Source organism: Zootoca vivipara, chromosome 12, assembly GCF_965207765.1.
Source record: "Zootoca vivipara chromosome 12, rZooViv2.hap1.1, whole genome shotgun sequence".
NCBI lineage: Eukaryota > Metazoa > Chordata > Lepidosauria > Squamata > Lacertidae > Zootoca > Zootoca vivipara.
Window position 1 is genome coordinate 32787110 of NC_142595.1, and position 20669 is coordinate 32807778.

Genomic DNA, 20669 nt, shown 5'->3' on the forward strand with positions numbered 1-20669 from the left:
ACAAGTCCATCTTACTAAGCGTAAAAGGAGTGTGTTAAGGGACTTAATGACTCTCAGGTGCCCCACCCTATTATATTCTGACCAACATGCTATTGTTTAATGTGGATTTATGAGGGAGCATTTATATAACTTCACCATGCCTTCCTATCAAACTAAAGTGCGAGAGAAATCTTCTCTTCAGAATATGTGACAAACAACTTTTCTTAATTCCTAAAGGACTCCACACCCTCCATTTAGGAATTGTTGTTAATGTAATAATTAACTACACAATTAGCTAGTCAGAAGGACGGTCATTAGTTATGATGTTCAACCAAACCCCTGTGGAAGGTCTTTGGTTGTTAGCAGAACAGAGAGCAAAGAGTGTGAAGGTTGTCATAAATATATCCAGTTCAAATCAGGGATATGGAGTGGCGCTGGGAACAGACAGGGGTTCACACATCTGCTCTTGGATACTCCAGGCTTCAGACTTCTGTACCGAGGATGGTGGTTTTAGTCATTTTGCTGCTAGCTCTCCTTCCTCCCTTAGGATACCAGACTTACGCTGTTCAGTGCAATATCTATTACCCACAGCCTCCACTTCACAAATATCATCAATCTGGAGACTTCCTAATTGGTGGAATTGCTTATCATGCAGGTGCCATCGTCAGTGAACTAGCCTTCAGGGAAGAACCCCTGCCAACATTAACAGAACCATTTGTGTAAAGCCTAAATGATGATTTGCTTTTCTTTCCAAATATTGTCTTACAGTGGTACCTTGGGTTACAAACGCTTCGGGTTACAAACGCTTCAGGTTGCAGACTCCGCTAACCTGGAAGTAGTATCTCGGGTTAAGTACTTTACCTCAGGATGAGAACAGAAATAGCGCGGTGGCAGCATTGCGGCAGCAGCAGGCCCCATTAGGTAAAGTGGTACTTCAGGTTAAGAACAGTTTCAGGTTAAGAACGGACCTTGGGAACCAATTAATTTCTTAACCAGAGGTACCACTGTATTTTTTTTTAATAATAACAAATTTCTACTAGGATAATTTGTGCTAGAGCTGCAGCCACAGAATACAAAACTTAGGGACAAATTCCATCCACCAAAAACTAGTGTAAAGTAAGATGCTGCAAATTATTGTGGCATAAAGTTACACCAGCTCTAAACCCTTTTTGGCAGCAGGGCTCCTGCTGCTATTCTGTCCATGCCTGGCTTAGGGAAAACAAGCTTTTAAAATATGTACTATTGCAAGTTTCAAGGTCATATGACCAAGGTGGACATGCTTAGGATCTAGCAAAGGCTCTGCTCTCTGGTTCCACCCCTGCCTTGCCCCTGGCATCCTCCTTTTTTCAGTCTTAGACCAGCTTGGCTCAACCAGCATCATCACAGCCAGCTTGGTTGAGATGACCAGGTTATGCTGAACTGCAGTTGGGGACTTAATGCCAACTGAGCATGGTTGAGCCAGAGATCCTGTGCATCCTAAAATCCTCCTCCTGTTGGATCTTGCCATAGGGTTGCTCCCTCAGTCTGCTCCATCTTCACCATAACAGCTTTAAAAAATAAACAACACCCTATCTGTTTTGTTATATTTTAACTCTATTTTCAAATAAGCTTCATAATGAAATGATAAAAATCTAAAAACTTATTTTAATCAGAATGGAGAGTTTTATATTGTAAATGTGAGTGCTGATAGTTATTTTTTTGATATTTATGCAGGCCACCTTATAATTGTATCTACCTTATATATAAATACTGTTATAATTTATTGTTAATAAAGGAGACACAAAACATATTGGTAATAACTAAACTAAGAATGGAATACCCTTCTGAAAAAGAATCTCACACTTCTTTCAGCATAGTCCCTAAGCATTACCAGCACATCCTGGCTTTGGCATTCACAGTCAAAGAGATCAATGAAAACCCTCGCCTCTTACCCAATCTCACTTTGGGCTTCCACATCTATGACAGCTATTGCAATGCAAGGAGGACTTATCATGCTACAATGCTACTTCTATCCACACAGGAGAGATTTATCCCTAACTACAGATGTGAGCAACAGAAAAATCTAATAGCAGTCATTGGGGGAGTGGATGCCCAAATTTCCATCAATGTGGCAACAGTCTTGAATAACTATAAGGTTCCTCAGGTAGGACAGCTCCGCTTTTTCTTTCCCTCCCTCCCTCTATGTGATCCCCCACATTTCCTAATCTATTATTTCAAGACATTAATGTGTGCCTTGAAAATAATGAGACTTCCTTTTTTATGAATCTCACATGCAAACCGAGTTTTAGGATCCTGTTTCTGATATGGTTTTAAAGATGCTGTGAGTGCTACTGTTTCTTTGTATTACTATATTTATTTCAGGAGTTCAAATGTATAATTTTGGGTTGCTAGTTGACAGTGCTGGAAATGAATTTTTCTCTCTCAACTTGATTGGCATTTGGTTGGGGTTTGTTTCATGGTTCCTTAGTGAAATTGTGTCCTTTTTTGTGCGGCAGAAGAACATTGTTTGTATGGAGGGGGAAATGGCATCAGGCAGGATCAACATATTATAGGGGAGCCTCCAGAAGGGGCCTGAGAGGAGGATTGACCACGGCACCTCCAAACTTGGATTGGGTATCTGCCAGGTTGGAATCTCCACCCTGGTTGCCCAGTGAGACCTTGACTGCTTGGCTTGCAGCACGGCAAGGTTCAAACCTGGCCAACACCCATGGGATGGGTTTGGGCTGGTCCAAATCCAGCGGATCCATTCCATCAACATGGGGCTTGTGAAATTATGAACTGATCCTGCCCCTAATGCCATGCCAAATCCTACTCTTCCTGCTGATGTCAATTACAATTTGGTCTGATTTTATCCCATGACCATTGTACAGTCTCGTTATTTCGCTGCTCTCATTGGTCAAATAATATGCCAATAAGAATTTGGCTGTAATCTAGCAATTATAGATGCAAAGTTTGAGCCAGGAAAACCGCAGCGCATTTTCCTCTCAGCCATAAATCCACTTGAAGGCTATTGATCAGTGTATATTCCTTCAGCTATGAATCCCTAACTCAAGCATTGGAATAGTCAAATTCAGTTCCTTGACTTTGTATTTCTAAGGGCTGCAAATATAATGTATGGGTGAAATCCACTGACAAAATCCTTTCATAATTGGAAATTGGAGTGGGGTGGGTTTTTTCGGCAATTTTCTTGCTTCCTTATGCCGCCAAACTTGAAAATATCTGCTGGGGGGAATCCCCAATCCTCTGTAACAGATATATTTCATACAGATGGAATAGTGAGAATTCATGCTCTGATGGATGGCTATCTGTCCTGGGTACCTTAGTAGAGATTCTTGCTTTCCAAGGACTTGGACTAGATGACTCTTTGAGTTCCTTCCAACTCTACAATTCTATGAGATTCTATAGTTTGCTTCCATAAGCAGAGGTGAAAGCATTGGATACCAATTTCCATGAATGCTTTTGAAAACTTCAATATGCAATATGCATTCTATAATTATAACTTCTTTCTATCTCTCCTAAAATCACTTTAGCTCATATATGGCTCTGCTCCACTGAAGAGAGATAGAACCCCAGGAATTACTTTCTACCAGATGGTCCCTCATCAAGCACTTCAATACACAGGCATTCTCTCTTTGTTTCTTTATTTCAAATGGATATGGATTGGGGTACTAGTAATGGATAATGAAAATGGTGAAATGTTTTTGCAAACTGTTTTGCCAGAATTTTCCCAGAGGGGTATCTGCTTTGACTTTATAATAAGAATCCCTATGGTTATGTCCACCTCTGAATTGAATGCAATTCTTGAAGATGGATTAAAAATACATAATGAACTTATGAATAGTACAGCCAATGTGGTTTTATTTTATGGTGAATCTTATTCCATGGTGACTTTGAGATGGATTCCATATTTTGCAGAATATCCACCAAGTCTACCAAAAGGTATAGTGTGGCTAACAACAGCTGAAATGGAGCTCACTTCACAGCTCTATCAAAAAAATTGGGAGACAGAAATATTCCATGGTGTCCTGTCCTTCACAATCCATTCTAATGACGTACCAGCATTCAAAGCATTTGCTGAGAGCCAAAATCCTTTAAGAACAAAAGGAGATGGTTTCATGAGAGACTTCTGGCAACAGGCCTTTGAATGTGTATTTGCATATCCAAATGTGGAAGATGTGAAGGGGAATATTTGTACTGGGAAGGAGAAGCTAGAGAGCCTTCCTGCTCCATTCTTTGAGATGAGCATGAATAGCCACAGCTACAGCATCTACAATGCTGTCTGCGCTGTAGCCCATGCTTTGCATCACATGTCTTCAACTAGATTCACATATCAAGCAATGGAAAGAAGAGGTGGATGGAAGTACCAGAATCAACAGTTGTGGCAGGTAACATGCTAAGCATTGTCAAGAGGCAGAGCACCAAAAGTGTACTACTATAGTCCTTAATTTGCATAAATACTGTGTCCCCAATTCCTTCTCATCCTATGGTATATAATATATATCGCTTTAATAACTCTTCTTCCTTTCCATCCTTAAATTCCTGGATGATTTCCATATTACTGTTTGTGTCTCTCAATTCACCAGGTCCACCCAACTGGTCGTGCCCTCCAGATGTTGTTGGACTATGATTTCCGTCATCCCAGAACACTTTCTACACTGACTGGGGATAATGGCAGTTTTAGTGAAAGCCCTGCTCTATATTTTGTGATAGGTACTCAGGTGGCACTGTGGTCTAAACCACTGAGCCTAGGACTTGCCGATCAGAATGTCAGGAGTTTGATTCCCCGTGACGGGGTGGGCTCCCATTGCTCGGTTCCAGCTCCTGCCAACCTAGTAGTTTGAAAGCACACCAAAAAGTGCAAGTAGATAAAGAGGTACTGCTCCGGCAGGAAGGTAAATGGAATTTTGTGCGCTGTTCTGGTCTCAGTGTTCCATTGTGCCAGAAGTGACTTAGTAATGCTGGCCACATTACCTGGAAAAAACTGTCTGTGGACAAACGTCGGCTCCCTTGGCCAGTAAAGCAAGATGAGTGCTGTAACCCCAGAGTCGTTCGCGACTGGACTTAACTGTCAGGGGTTCTTTATCTTTATATTTTGTGATAGGTAGAAATTCTGTTATGAATTTGGTGCCTATAGTTCATTCTGTTGAATAATTCATCCTGAACCTGGACTTCTGGGAGAATATATATATGAATATGTATGTCCCTTGAAGTCACACATTTTATTTTAAATGCAAACAGAAGTTTCAGAAACCAACATACTTTAAAGGCAGTTTATAAGAATTCTGCCTTCTTCATTACCATCTTTATTAGAATTTACTACCTTTGATATAGGTTTCTATATGTTCATATTATATTTTGTGTTGTATTTTGGACTGCTACATTCCGAGTGGGTGCATATACATGAATAAGCATGGCACTTGAGTCACATTTTTCTTTATTTTATTTTTTTAAAATACTCTCTGGTGTCAGAAGTCGGCTCATTTTCTGAGTCAACCCAAGCTAAAATGGTGTTGGCCTTATTGACTATTAAGACATTAACAGTGTTTCAACACTCTCGAAAACATACAAACAGAAGCTTCAGGACCTAAAATGCTTTAAAGTCAATTTATTAGAATTTCTTCCTCCTTTTCTTTTTTCTTTTTAAATCCCTTTTGTTATTTTATTTATTTTCATAAACATATGAATTGAATTGAATTTATTCTTACAGTCACGCACCAGCTTACAAAATCAGAAGAATCATAAAAATCATAAAACGCAAAGATAATATACTAAAATTTACACAGCAGGAACAATACACATACATATATGTATACAGCAGCATTTAAAATGTATAAATTGGAACTGGGACACTAAAATATAGCCTAAATATTGCCATTTGGGGTCTTATTCATTGCGGTAACACCGCTTGTTCTCTGAGCTTTATGGCTGCTGCACAGAATTTGGCCACTTTTAGCGTAATCTCAGGGTCCGTATCTTCTACAAGGAGTTTAAGACATTGGAATTCATTTAAAGAATTTTGTATGACCTGGGAAATGAAAGCCCGGCGTATGTCATTATAAAAACAGCAGCGTAATAAAACATGAGAGGCAGATTCTACCTCCGGCAGGCCGCAGGGGCAGATTCGTTCCGCATATGGTTTACCTCTGAATCTTCCCTGCAATAAGGCAGATGGTAATACATTAAATCTGGCAAGGGTAAATGCCCGTCTATTTTTAGGTATTTGTAATTTTGTCAAATACTTTGCTGGGGAGAATCCTCTCCCATTGTCCTTTATAGCTGGATGTTTATTCATCTTGCTCACATGGCATTGGAGTTCCACATCCTAAACTCATTGGCGAATGATTGCTCTTGCTTTCTTGTATCCTGCAGCTAACAAAGCCTGAGGCGAGAATCCCAAATCTATTAGCTTTTCATACAGTGTGGCTTTCCATTTGGATTGTAAGGTGTCCAGAAGGGTTAGGAGTGCCAACCCAACAGGGGAAAAATGAGTTTTAGCCAGTAGTGAATCTTCAAAATCCATATCCGGGCACTGACAGGGATTTGCCCAACCTCCAGGCAGAACGCTATATTGGAAATACAGGAGGGGATCCCCAGCAGACAGCAATAGAAATTAGTTTGAAACAATTCTAGGGGATCATAATTTGGAAAGATCATAAACGTATGGAACAGTTCTTGATTTTGTGTGCCATCCTTGCACAGGGGCCATGTTAATCTTCTCTGTATTGTGCCAATTTGAGTATATCTGCTGCCGAAGTGAGCCCTTCCTCCCCCTTTTCTGAATTATATAGTGAGCATCTTTATCATGAATACTTTCTCACTCAAAAATCATAAACAAGGTATGACTTTACAATCCACGATCCAACTGCAGCCTTTTCACATCTCTTCCCTTTTCCTCTTCAAACCAGCTACATCATTTTCTCAGACGTGTATCTTTTAACAACAGTGTTGGAGACAAGATTTCCTTTGATGAGTATGGGGAGATAGTGGCCGGATTTGATGTGATCAACTGGATTGTTTCCTCAAACCAATCATTTCATAGAGTGAAGGTTGGAAATGTTGATCCCAACCAAAGGTTGACCATCAATGGGGATGGCATAACATGGCCCAACCATTTTAACCAGGTAAGTCTCAATGGTCTGGTTTGGAACTTTTTAGGAAATAGAAAAATTACAATGGATGGATGGGAAAAAATATTCCGGTCTATATTAACTGAGAAGTTTTTTTGGAGGAAGTATAAAAAGCAAATCTCTTGACTGGTTTATATATACATGAAATCACAATCTATGCCATTAACCAATCTCCATCCTTTCCAGAAGATAATTTCTTATCAGTCTGTTGTACAATAAGTATCATGTTAATAAAAAAAATAGTGGCATTGGTGATACATTACGGAAAGGAGGTATCACTTAAGAACATCTAAAGTTGGCTTCAATATTCTAATCTCATAATTCTCAAAATTACTATTCTGGGCTCTCATGTATGGATTAGTCTCAGCCTCTTTCCGTATGTACTGAACGGTGCCATCGTGGAACTAGGAAGAAAGTGAAAGAAGGGGAGCCATTTTGCTGTTATGATTGCATCCCATGTCCAGAAGGGAAGATTTCAGCTCAGGAGGGTGAGTATTCTGCACAAACTGTACAATATGAAAGTGAATGGCTTTAGCTGGAATTCAGAGGAATCTGTCTACAATTTAGCATGTGGTTGAAATGTTTGTTAAGGTGGAGCCTGTAGGTACGGTAGTTGCTGAAGAAAAAACTGGTTTGTGTCTGAAATTATTTGCTACAGAGTCCCTGTCAGGTGAAAAGGTAGGGTATTAAGTACAGTGGCTTTTGAACAGTAGCTAGATAATGGGCAGTACTAGTGAAAGTTTATCGGAGAAGATAACTTCCAAATGTATGATCAAGCTTCACACACACACACAAACAAACAAACACACAGCTCTCAAAAATGGTTTTCTGACTTATCAATGACAATAAGCCTGGAAAAAAAGTTTTTAGGAAGGTTAAGAGGAATGTACTTATCTTGGTCCAGTCTCTGAAGAATGTTTAGATCCTTCAATTGTTGCAAAGCAGGAGACCAATTCTTTGTGATAGTTGTACTCCACAATCCATCCATCTGATACAACACACACTGATACAGATACATTTACGTGATAAAAATGGAAATTTACAAAGATGGAAGGAAGAAATGAAATATTAACAGAATACGTGACCAACCTAAATAGAACAGGGCAACTATCTGAACAATAATCTTGGTTATTTGATTGCCCTTTTTACCTATTGGCATTGTTGTTTTTTATCTGTATATACTGCTTGTTCTATGTTGCTATGGCCATTGGCTAATGTAAATAAAGTTTATTATTATTATTATTATTATTATTATTATTATTATTATTATTATTATTATTATAGAACAGCACAGAGTAAAATAATTGGAAATTCATAAAAAATAAAGTTTATGGTTTTTGCTCTATTTTTTTAATCTATTAACTTTAAAAGGGATTGCAACTTTTTGTTCCAGTAGAGGAGGACTGTCAAAATTACTATGCTCTGCATTTTTCTATGTGAATAATTTTTAACATTTTAATATAATGAAAATAATATCTATCTAGTGTACTAGTTAAAATGTGAGGTTTTTATCTGTGCACCAAGGTTTAAAAAACCCTTTCAACACCACACAAAACAGCCATAACTCCTAGCCGTATTTTCCTCACAGATTACAGTATTCTAACACACAATGTTCCTCGCTGATGTCAGTTAAAACTCCAAACACTACTTAATAGGGCTATCACCAGACAAGACAGGAAAAATTCATAATCAGATTCAATATGTTGTACATTAGAATACAAACATCATTACACATTAAACAATAGCCATCAAAACATAATTCAGATAAACATAATTTATACAGAATATGTATTCACTTTCCCTGATTAATACCACATATTTTCTTTTTCAGACATGAATGAGTGTAATATATGCTCAGAAGAAAAATATCCAAATAATAATCAGGATCTGTGTATTCCCAAGGAAACAACCTTTTTGTCCTTTGAAGAACCTCTGGGCATCAGTTTAGCCTGCTTTGCTTTTGCTTTTTCCTTCATCACAGCTTTGGTCCTGGGAACATTTCTGAAGCACCACAACACACCCATTGTCAAAGCAAACAACAAAGACCTCACTTACATGCTTCTTATTTCTCTCCTGCTCTGCTTCCTTTCTGCACTGCTTTTCATTGGATGGCCTGGAAAAGTGGTGTGCCTCTTCCGACAAACTGCTTTTGGCACCATCTTCTCAGTGGCTGTTTCTTGCGTGTTGGCAAAAACCATGACAGTGGTTTTGGCTTTCATGGCCACCAAGCCAGGATCTAAGATGAGGAAGTGGGTGGGGAAGAGACTGGCTATTGCCATTGTGTTTTCCTGTTCTTTTATTCAAGGAGGCATCTGTACTGTGTGGTTAGCATCCTCGCCCCCATTTCCAGATGTTGACATGCACTCAATCACTAAAAAAATTGTACTGGAATGCAATGAGGGTTCCGTGACTATGTTCTACTGTGTCCTGAGCTACATGGGCTTCCTGGCTCTTGTCAGCTTCACTGTAGCTTTCTTTGCCAGGAAGTTACCTGACAGTTTCAATGAAGCCAAGTTCATCACTTTCAGCATGCTGGTCTTTTGCAGTGTTTGGGTATCTTTTGTTCCAACCTACCTCAGTACCAAGGGAAAATACATGGTTGCTGTGGAGATCTTCTCTATCTTAGCATCTGGTGCTGGTCTGCTAGGTTGCATCTTTGCCCCCAAATGCTACATTATTGTGTTGCGGCCTGAGTTGAATGAAAGGGAACATCTAATAAGAAATAAGACCTGAAGAATTTGAGAGCATGGCATGCATGAATAAAGAGAGTTCCCTCAGCCAAGGGGTTAACCCAAGGGGTTAACCAGACAAGGAAAATTGTCTTATTCTGCTATGTTATCTTCTTTTCTTCATTGTTTTGCGGACTCCTGTGTTGAATAAAATCTTTAATTGTACGCTGAAATGGAAAATAAATCTGTATTGTGTTTATATTTAGATTGAGAAGCATGGTATGGAAACTTCTATTGAACCTAAAGAAGAGCTGAGAGAATATTCTAGTAGTTAATGATTAAGTGGGGCCGGATCTCAACTGGGTCAATCACAAGGTGTTTAGTTTAGAATCAAGTGAAAAGTCTAGTGATACAAGTCTATGCATATGCTAATCTCTCTCCAAGAAAAGAGCCGCGGGCTAATGGAGGACTGGAGGACAGACAAAGCTTGGGATTTTAGCTCTGGAAGCAATATATATTGTAATCCAAGTAAAGTGAGCTACGCTTGGACAAGTACAGTATAGGACATTATGCAACTATCTGAATGTAACTTTGTTTCAAGTTGTTTTGGAATGAAGTTCTGCAGCAAATTTTTTGAACCATATTTTTGCACTGAAGAATTTTTATTTCAAAGAGTCAGTTTTTATTCATATAATTTGCCTCCATATGTGCACTGTTAATGGCCTCAATAGCCCAGGTTCTGAAATCTTTGGGGAAAATCCTTCTCTTGTATTCACCACCTTCACAGGTACACTTGGTAGGGGTGCAGGAGAGGGCCTTCTCAGTGGCTACACCCAGACTTGGGAACTCCATCCATAGAGAAAATAGAAAGACTCGCTCCTGGTTGTCCTTCCTTCAGCAAGTGACAGCAGGCAGCTAGGCAAGAATACATATAGGGGGTCTGTCAGTGACTATAGCTTGATGGATCACAGATCCATATTACTAAGCGTCTTATAGTTGGCATTCAAACTCATAACTGTATGGTAAAAGGGGTGAGTTGAGGGACTTTATGGCTCTCAAGTGCCCCCCCCCATTACATTCCGACCAACATCCTCTTGTTTAATGTGGATTTATGAGGGAGCATTTATTGAAACCGCTCATGATGCAATAGGAAGGAGACCTTGTTATAACCCGTACCACAAGATTTGAATCCAGTGTTCTTTTCTTGCTGCGGGTCATTCCAAACTTCACCATGCCTTCCTATCAAACTAAAGTGTGAGAGAAATCTTCTCTTCAGAATATGTGACAAACAACTTTTCTTAATTCCTAAAGGACTCCACACCCTCCATTTAGGAATTGTTGTTAATGTAATAATTAACTACACAATTAGAAAGTCAGAAGGGCGGTCATTAGTTATGATGTTCAACTAAACCCCTGTGGAACTTCTTTGGTTGTTAGCAGAACAGAGAGCAAAGAGTGTGAAGTTTGTCATAAATATATCCTGTGCAAATCAGGGATATGGAGTGGAGCTGGGAACAGACAGGGGTTCACACATCTGCTCTTGGATACTCCAGGCTTCAGACTTCTGTACCGAGGATGGTGGTTTTAGTCATTTTGCTGCTAGCTCTCCTTCCTCCCATGGGATACCAGACTCACACTGTTCAGTGCAATATTTATTACCCACAGCCTCCACTTCACAAATATCATCAATCTGGAGACTTCCTAATTGGTGGAATTGCTTATCATGCAGGTGCCATCGTCAGTGAACTAGCCTTCAGGGAAGAACCCATGCCAACATTGACAGAACCTTTTGTGTAAAGCCTAAATGATGATTTGCTTTTCTTTCCAAATATTGTATTACAGTGGTACCTTGGATTACAAATGCTTCAGGTTACAGACTCCGCTAACTTGGAAGTAGTATCTCGGGTTAAGAACTTTACCTCAGGATGAGAACAAAAATAGCGCCACGGCGGCAGCATGGCAGCAGCAGGAGGCCCCATTAGGTAAAGTGGTACTTCAGGTTAAGAACTATGCTTCAGGATGTGGTGCTTCAGGTTAAGAACAGTTTCAGGTTAAGAACGGACCTCGGGAACCAATTAAGTTCTTAACCAGAGATACCACTGTAATATATATATTTTTAATAATAAAAAATTTCCACTTGGATAATTTGTGCTAGTTCTGCAGCCACAGAATACAAAACTTAGGGACAAATCCTATCCACAAAGAGCTAGTGTAAAGTAAGATGCTGCAAATTAATGCGGCATAAAGTTACACCAGCTCTAAACCCTGTTCGGCAGCAGGGCTCCTGCTGGTATTCTGCCCATGCCTGGCTTAGGGAAAACAAGCTTTTAAAATATGTACTATGCCAGGTTACCAGGTCACATGACCAAGCTGGACATGCTTAGGATCTAGCAAAGGCTCTGCTCTCTGATTCCACCCCTGCCTTGCCCCTGGCATCCTCCTTTTTTCAGTCTTAGACCAGCTTGGCACAATCAGCTTCATCACAGCCAGCTTGGTTGAGATGACCAAGTTATGCTGAACTGTGGTTGGGGACTTAATGCCAACTGACCATGGTTGAGCCAGAGATCCTGTGCATCCTAAAATCCTCCTCCTGTTGGATCTTGTCATGGGGTTGCCCCCTCAGTCGGCTCCATCTTCACTATGACAGCTTAAAAAAATAAACAACATCCCATCTGTTTTGTTATATTTATCTCTATTTTCAAATCAGCTTTTTAATGAAATAAATGATAAGAATCTAAAAACTTACTTAAATGAGAACGGAGAGTTTCTGGAGAGCCTCAGCCCAGAATACCTGAAGGAGTGTCTCCACCCCCATCATTCAGCCCCAACACTGAGGTCCAGCTCCGAGGGTATTCTAGCAGTTCCCTAGAAGACATCTGAAGGCAGCCCTGTTTGGGGAAGTTTTTAATGTTTGATGTTTTATTGTGTTTTAAATATTCTGTTGGGAGACACCCAGATTGGCTGGGGAAACCTAGTCAGATGGGCAGTGTATAAATAATAAGTTGTTGTTGTTGTTGTTGCAAATGTGACAGGTGGCATAGTTAATCTTTTATCAATATGTAGGCCACCTTATAAATATACCCACTTTATATATAAATATTGTAATAATTGATTGTTAATAAAGGAGACACAGAACACAGTGGTAATACATAAACTAGGTATGGAATATCCTTCTGAAAAAGAATCTCACACTTCTTTCAGCATATATCCTAAGCATTACCAGCACATCCTGGCTTTGGCATTCACAGTCAAAGAGATCAATGAAAACCCTCGCCTCTTACCCAATCTCACTTTGGGCTTCCACATCTATGACAGCTATTTCAATGCAAGGAGGACTTATCATGCTACAATGCTACTTCTATCCACACAGGAGAGATTTATCCCTAACTACAGATGTGAGCAACAGAAAAATCTAATAGCAGTCATTGGGGGAGTGGATGCCCAAATTTCCATCAATGTGGCAACAGTCTTGAATAACTATAAGGTTCCTCAGGTAGGACAGCTCCGCTTTTTCTTTCCCTCCCTCCCTCTATGTGATCCCCCACATTTCCGAATCTATTATTTCAATACATTAATGTGTGCCTTGAAAATAATGAGACCTCCTTTTTTATGAATCTCACATGCAATCCGAGTTTTAGGATCCTGTTTCTGATATGGTTTTTAGGATGCTGTGAGTGCTACTGTTTCTTTGTATTACTGTATTTATTTAAGGAGTTCAAATGTATAATTTTGGGTTGCTATTTGACAGTGCTGGAAATGAATTTTTCTCTCTCAACTTGATTGGCATTTGGTTGGGGTTTGTTTCATGGTTCCTTAGTGAAATTGTGTCCTTTTTTGTTAGGTGGAAGAACATTGTTTGTATGAAGGGGGAAATGGCATCAGGCAGGATCAACAGAAGGGGCCTGAGAGGAGGATTGACCACGGCACCTCCAAACTTGGATTGGGTATCTGCCAGGTTGGAATCTCCACCCTGGTTGCCCAGTGAGACCTTGACTGCTTGGCTTGCAGCTCGGCAAGGTTCAAACCTGGCCAACACCCATGGGATGGGTTTGGGCTGGTCCAAATTCAGCGGATCCATTCCATCAACATGGGGCTTGTGGAATGCTGAATTGATCCTGCACCTAATGCCATGCCAAATCCTACTCTTCCTGCTGATGTCAATTAAAATTTGGTCTGATTTTATCCCATAACCATGGTATAGTTTGGTTATTTTGCTGCTCTCATTGGTCAAATAATATGCCAATAAGAATTTTTCTGTAATCTAGCAATTATAGATGCAAAGTTTGAGCTAGGAAAACCTCAGTGCATTTTCATCTCAGTCATAAATCCACTTGATGGCTATTGATCAGTGCATATTCTTTCAGCTATAAATCCCTAACTCGAGCATTGAAATAGTCAAATTCAGTTCCTTGATGTTGTATTTCTAAGGGCTGCTAATTTAATGTATGGGTGGAATCTACTGACAAAATCCATTCATCAGTGGAAATTGGAGTGGGGTGGGGTTTTTTTTGGCAATTGTCTTGCTTCCTTATGCCCCCAAACTTGAAAATATCTGCTGGGGGGGGGGAGGATCTCCGATCCTCTGTAACAGATATATTTCATTCTTCATAGAGATGGAATTGTGAGAATTCATGCTCTGATCGATGGCTATCTGTCCTGGGTACCTAAGCAGAGATTTTTGGGGTTCCTTCCAGCTATCGAATTCTACGAGATTCTATAGTTTGCTTCCAGCTGCAGAGGTGAAAGCATTGGATACCAATTTCCATGAATAGTTTTGAAAACTTTAATATGCATTATGCATTTTATTATTACAACTTTTCTTTCCCTCCTCTAAAATCCATTTAGTTCATATATGGCTCTGCTCCACTGAAGAGAGAGAGAACCCCAGGAATTTCGTTTTACCAGATGGTCCCTCATCAAGCAATTCAATACACAGGGATTCTCTCTTTGCTTCTTTATTTCAAATGGATATGGATTGGGGTACTAGTAATGGATAATGAAAATGGTGAAGTGTTTTTGCAGACTGTTTTGCCAGAATTTTCCCAGAAGGGTATCTGCTTTGACTTTATAATAAGAATCCCTACGCTTACGTCCACCTCTGAATTGAATGAAATTCTTGAAGATGGATTAAAAATATATAATGAACTCATGAATAGTACAGCCAGTGTGGTTGTGTTTTATGGTGAATCTTATTCCATGATGATTTTGAGATGGATTCCATATTTTGCAGAGAATCCACCAAGTTTACCAAAAGGTATAGTGTGGCTAACAACAGCTGCAATGGAGCTCACTTCACAACTCTATCAAAAGAATTGGGAGACAAAAATATTCCATGGTGTCCTGTCCTTCACAACCCATTCTAATGACATACCAGGATTCAAAGCATTTGCTGAGAGCCAAAATCCTTTAAGCGCAAAAGGAGATGGTTTCATCAGAGACTTCTGGCAACAGGCCTTTGAATGTGTATTTGCAGATCCAAATGTGGAAGATGTGAAGGGGAATATTTGTACTGGGAAGGAGAAGCTAGAGAGCCTTCCTGCTCCATTCTTTGAGATGAGCATGACTAGCCACAGCTACAGTATCTACAATGCTGTCTGCGCTGTAGCCCATGCTTTGCATCACATGTCTTCAACTAGATTCACATATCAAGCAATGGAAAGAAGAGGTGGATGGAAATACCAGATGCTAAACATTGTCAAGAGGCAGAGCACAATAAATGTACTACAATAGTCCTTAATTTGCATAAATACTGTGTCCCCAGTTCCTTCCCATCCTATGGCATATAATATATATCGCTTTAATAACTCTTCTTCCTTTCCATCCTTGAATTCCTGGATGGTTTCCAAATTACTGTTTGATTCCCTCGATTCGCCAAGTCCATCCAACTGGTCGTGCCCTCCAGATGTTGTTGGACTACAATTCCCATCATCCCAGAACACCTTCTACACTGCCTGTGGCTAATGGCAGTTTTAGTGAAAGCCCTGCTCTATATTTTATGATAGGGACTGCGGTGGCACTGTGGTCTAAACCACTGAGCCTAGGGCTTGCTGATCGGAAGGTCGGCAGTTCGAATCCCCGTGACGAGGTGAGCTCCCATTGCTCAGTCCCAGCTCCTAGAAGTTCGAAAGCACGCCAAAAAGTGCAAGTAGCTAAATAGGTACCACTCCGGTGGGAAGGTAAATGGTGTTTTGTGCGCTGTTCTGGTCTCGGTGCTCTTTTGCGCCACACGTGGCTTAGTCATGCTGCCTACATTACCTGGAAAAAACTGTCTGTGGACAAACATCGGCTCCCTTGGCCAGTAAAGCGAGATGAGTGCTGCATCTCCAGAGTCGTTCGCGACTGGACTTAACTGTCAGGGGTCCTTTACCTTTATATTTTGTGATAGGTAGAAATTCTGTTATGAATTTGGTGCCTATAATTCATTCTGTTGAATAATTCATCCTGATCCAGGCCTTTTGGGAGCAGATATATATGAATATGTATGCCCCTTGATGTCACATATATTATTTAAAAATAATAATACATAGAAACAGAAGTTTCAGAAAATGCTTTAAAGTCAATTCATAAGAATTCCCACTGCCTTCTTCATTACCATGTTTAATAAAATTTACTACCCTTGGTATAGGTTTCTATATGTTTATCTTACATTTTGTGTCATATTTTGGACTGCTACATTCCGAGTGGGTGCATATACATGAATAAGTATAGCACTGGTGTTACATTTTTATTTATTTATTTTTAAAATATACTTTCTGGTGTCAGAAGTCGGCTCATTTTCTGAGTCAAACCAAACTAAAATGGTGTTGGCCTTATTGAATATTAAGCCATTAACAGTGTTTCAACACTCTCAAAAACATACAAACAGAAGCTTCAGGACCTAACATGCTTTAAAGTCAATTCATTAGAATTTCCTCCTCCTTTCCGAATTATAAAGAGTGAGCTTCTTTATCATGAATACTTTCTCATTCAAAAACCATAAACAGGGTATGACTTTACTATCCACGATCCAACTGCAGCCTTTTCTCAACTCTTCCCTTTTCCTCTTCAAACCAGCTACATAATTTTCTCAGACGTGTCTCTTTTAACAACAGTGTTGGAGACAAGATTTCCTTTGATGAGTATGGGGAGATAGTGGCCGGATTTGATGTGATCAACTGGATTGTTTCCTCAAACCAATCATTTCATAGAGTGAAGGTTGGAAATGTTGATCCCAACCAAGGGTTGACCATCAATGGGGATGGCATAACATGGCCCAACCATTTTAACCAGGTAAGTCTCAATGGTCTGGTTTGGAACTTTTTAGGAAATAGAAAAAATTACAATGGATGAATGGGAAAAAATATTCCTGTCTATATTAACTGAGATGTTTTTTGGAGGAAGTTTAAAAAGCAAATCTCTTGATTGGTTTTTATATACATGAAATCACATTCTATGCCATTAACCAAGCTCCATCCTTTCCAGAAGATGATTTCTTAGCAGTCTGTTGTACGATAAGTATCATGTTAATAAAAAAAAGTTGCACTTGCTAGCAGCATTGGTGCTACATGACTGAAAGGAGGTATCACTTCAGAACACCTCAAGTTGGCTTCAATATTCTAATCTCATAATTCTCAAAATTACTATTCTGGGCTCTCATGTATGGATTAGTCTCATCCTCTTTCCTTGTGTACTGAACGGTGCCATCCTGGAACTAGGAAGAAATTGAAAGATGGGGAGCCATTTTGCTGTTATGATTGCATCCCATGTCCAGAAGGGAAGATTTCAGCTCAAGAGGGTGAGTTTTCTGCACAAACTGTACAATATGAAAGTGAATGGCTTTAGCTGGGATTCAGAGGAATGTGTCTACAAATCAATGACTATATACCTGGTTTAGCATGTGGTTGAAATGTTTGTTAAGGTGGAGCCTGTAGGTACTGTAGTTGCTGAAGAAAAAACTGGTTTGTGTCTGAAATTATTTGCTACAGATCCCTGTCAGGGGAAAAGGTGGGGTATTAAGTACAGTGGCTTTTGAACAGTAGCTAGATAATGAGCAGTACTAGTGACAGTTTATCGGAGAAGATAACTTCCAAATGTATGATCAAGCTTCACACACACACACACACACAAACACACAGCTCTCAAAAATGGTTTTCTGACTCAACAATGACAATAAGCCTGAAAAAAAAAGTTTTAGGAATGTTAAGAGGAATGTACTTATTTTGGTCCAGTCTCTGAAGAATGTTTAGATCCTTCAATTGTTACAAAGCAGGAGACCAATTCTTCGGGATAGTTGGACTCCACAATCTATCCATCTGACAACACACACTGATACAGATACATTTACATGATTAAAATGGAAATTTACAAAGATGGAAGGAAGAAATGAAAAATTAACAGAATACGTGACCAACCTAAATAGAACAGGGCCACTATCTGAACAATAATCTTGGTTATTTGATTGCCCTTTTTACCTATTGATATTGTTGTTTTTTATCTGTATATACTGCTTGTTTTATGTTGCTATGGTCATTGGCTAATGCGAATAAAGTTGTTTATTATTATTATTATTATTATTATTATTATTATTATTATTATTATTATTGAACAGCACAGAGGGAAATAATTGGAAATTCATAAAATTCTCTGCATTTTTCTATGTGAATAATTTTTAGCATTCTAATAAAATAAAAATAATATCTATCTAGTGTAGTAGTTAAAATGTTTGGTTTTTATCTGTGCACCAAGGTTTTATTAAAAAACCCTTTCAACAGCACACAAAACAGCCATAACTCCTAGCCCTATTTTCCTTACAGATTACAGTATTCTAATACACAATGTTCCTCGCAGATGTCAGTTAAAACTCCAAACACTACTTAATTGGGCTTTGACCAGACAAGACAGGAAAAATTCATAATCAGATTTAATATGTTGTACATTAGAATACAAACATCATTACACATTAGCCATTAAAACATAATTCAGATAAACATAATTTCTACAGAATATGTGTTAACTTTCCCTGATTAATACCACATATTTTCTTTTCCAGACATGAATGAGTGTAATATATGCTCAGAAGAAAAATATCCAAATAATAATCAGGATCTGTGTATTCCCAAGGAAACAACCTTTTTGTCTTTTGAAGAACCTCTGGGCATCAGTTTAGGCTGCTTTGCTTTTGCTTTTTCCTTCATCACAGCTTTGGTCCTGGGAACATTTCTGAAGCACCACGACACACCCATTGTCAAAGCAAACAACAAAGACCTCACTTATATGCTTCTTATTTCTCTCCTGCTCTGCTTCCTTTCTGCACTGCTTTTCATTGGATGGCCTGGAAAAGTGGTGTGCCTCTTCCGACAAACTGCTTTTGGCACCATCTTCTCAGTGGCTGTTTCTTGCGTGTTGGCAAAAACCATGACAGTGGTTTTGGCTTTCATGGCCACCAAGCCAGGATCCAGGATGAGGAAGTGGGTGGGGAAGAGACTGGCTATTGCCATTGTGTTTTCCTGTTCTTTTATTCAAGGGGGCATCTGTACTGTGTGGTTAGCATCCTCGCCCCCATTTCCAGATGTTGACATGCACTCAATCACTAAAGAAATTGTAATGGAATGTAATGAGGGTTCCGTGACTATGTTCTACTGTGTCCTGGGCTACATGGGCTTCCTGGCTCTTGTCAGCTTCACTGTAGCTTTCCTTGCCAGGAAGTTACCTGACAGTTTCAATGAAGCCAAGTTCATCACTTTCAGCATGCTGGTCTTTTGCAGTGTTTGGCTGTCTTTTATTCCCTCCTACCTCAGTACCAAGGGAAAATACATGGTTGCAGTGGAGATCTTTTCTATCTTAGCCTCTGGTGCTGGACTGCTGGGATTCATCTTTGGCCCCAAATGCTATATTATCGTGTTGCGGCCTGAACTAAATAACAGGGAACATCTAATAAGAAATAAGACCTAAGGTATCTGAGTGCCTTCAATGTACTTTATATTGCTTATTTGTTAGTTTTTTATATTAAAAAAATAGAATGTTGAACTATATAATTTTTCCCATAGCCTCCCACATTCTCTGAACATTTAAATTTATTTGGAGAACTGAATTAAGATTTTGTAGCCAAAAAGGGAGGGGGAATATACATATCCTGCCCCTGCATTTTATTGTTCAGGCAACTCCACATTTTCTTGGGGGTTGTTTTCCTTTCCTTCCTGTAGCCCTTTTGCACCCCTTATGATGATTTTTTTTTAATGTTACAAAGTCAGCTGAAAACACCCACACTTCGAAAGAAACACTGAGGACTGGGGGAAAGAGTTGATTGTGAAGCAGCACAGAACCAACTTGCATGATGTCAGTATTTCATTCTCTCATCACAGGATCATGTGAACTTCTGATTACGTTCCATAACACTGTAAGTGTGGGAATGGAAGTCAGAGTTTCCGTTCCCACACTTACAGTGTTATGTAAACAGAGGATCACATGATCCTGCGATGAGAGAATGAAATACTGTTCAGTTATCACTGGTGATCAATTCTGGTGCGACACGACATCTGCGTAAAGACAGAAGCCTGTTTATTGAGCTCCAGATGCTCAATAAACAGGCTTCTGTCTTTACACAGATATCACATCGCACCGGAATTGATCATGAATGATGACTGTACATGCTGATTGGAGCAACGTGTGATCAAATATCCTATACTTCCAGATATAAAATGGTATATAAATTCAATAAATAATAGTAATAATAATAATAATAATCTTGAAGTCCTGTGTTTTATCTTGCTGTTCTGATTTTACTTGTCAGAGATAATAAAGACCTCATCCACTTTCTTGAATGGTGTGTTCTCCAAACTATTAATCCCATTATTCTGGCTGCTGATGTGGGATACATGCCATGAAATTTAAAATCCTTGTTAATATCCAGAACTGT

At 39.3% G+C, this 20669-nt stretch overlaps 2 protein-coding genes and 1 non-coding gene across 3 annotated transcripts; 2 read left to right on the top strand and 1 right to left on the bottom strand.

Annotated features, from left to right (window-relative positions):
* The first annotated feature begins 1837 nt into the window (after positions 1-1837).
* On the top strand, positions 1838-9839 carry LOC118078256 (vomeronasal type-2 receptor 26-like). The gene is made up of 3 exons (XM_088655975.1): positions 1838-2122; positions 7468-7594; positions 8938-9839. Exons 1-3 carry the CDS (start codon positions 1979-1981, stop codon positions 9837-9839), a joined length of 1173 nt encoding a protein of 390 aa, XP_088512101.1. The 5' UTR covers positions 1838-1978.
* Positions 6634-6740, bottom strand: LOC118095930 (U6 spliceosomal RNA). The gene has a single exon (XR_004693843.2). It is a non-coding gene; the product is annotated as a U6 spliceosomal RNA (small nuclear RNA).
* A 3150-nt stretch (positions 9840-12989) lies between the features above and the next one.
* On the top strand, positions 12990-19705 carry LOC118095457 (vomeronasal type-2 receptor 26-like). The gene is made up of 3 exons (XM_088655976.1): positions 12990-13268; positions 17423-17549; positions 18804-19705. The coding sequence occupies exons 1-3, from the start codon at positions 13125-13127 to the stop codon at positions 19703-19705; spliced, it is 1173 nt and encodes a 390-aa protein (XP_088512102.1). The 5' UTR covers positions 12990-13124.
* Positions 19706-20669: the final 964 nt, after the last annotated feature.

Bases quoted from the DNA above. Each gene is read 5' to 3' on its own strand.
- LOC118095457 (XM_088655976.1), top strand. From the start codon at position 13,125: ATGCTACTTCTATCCACACAGGAGAGATTTATCCCTAACTACAGATGT. The intron at 13,269-17,422 runs GTAGGACAGCTC...TGTATGGATTAG, and splicing joins ATAACTATAAGGTTCCTCAG to TCTCATCCTCTTTCCTTGTG. The intron at 17,550-18,803 runs GTGAGTTTTCTG...TTTCTTTTCCAG, and splicing joins GAAGATTTCAGCTCAAGAGG to ACATGAATGAGTGTAATATA.
- LOC118078256 (XM_088655975.1), top strand. From the start codon at position 1,979: ATGCTACTTCTATCCACACAGGAGAGATTTATCCCTAACTACAGATGT. The intron at 2,123-7,467 runs GTAGGACAGCTC...TGTATGGATTAG, and splicing joins ATAACTATAAGGTTCCTCAG to TCTCAGCCTCTTTCCGTATG. The intron at 7,595-8,937 runs GTGAGTATTCTG...TTTCTTTTTCAG, and splicing joins GAAGATTTCAGCTCAGGAGG to ACATGAATGAGTGTAATATA.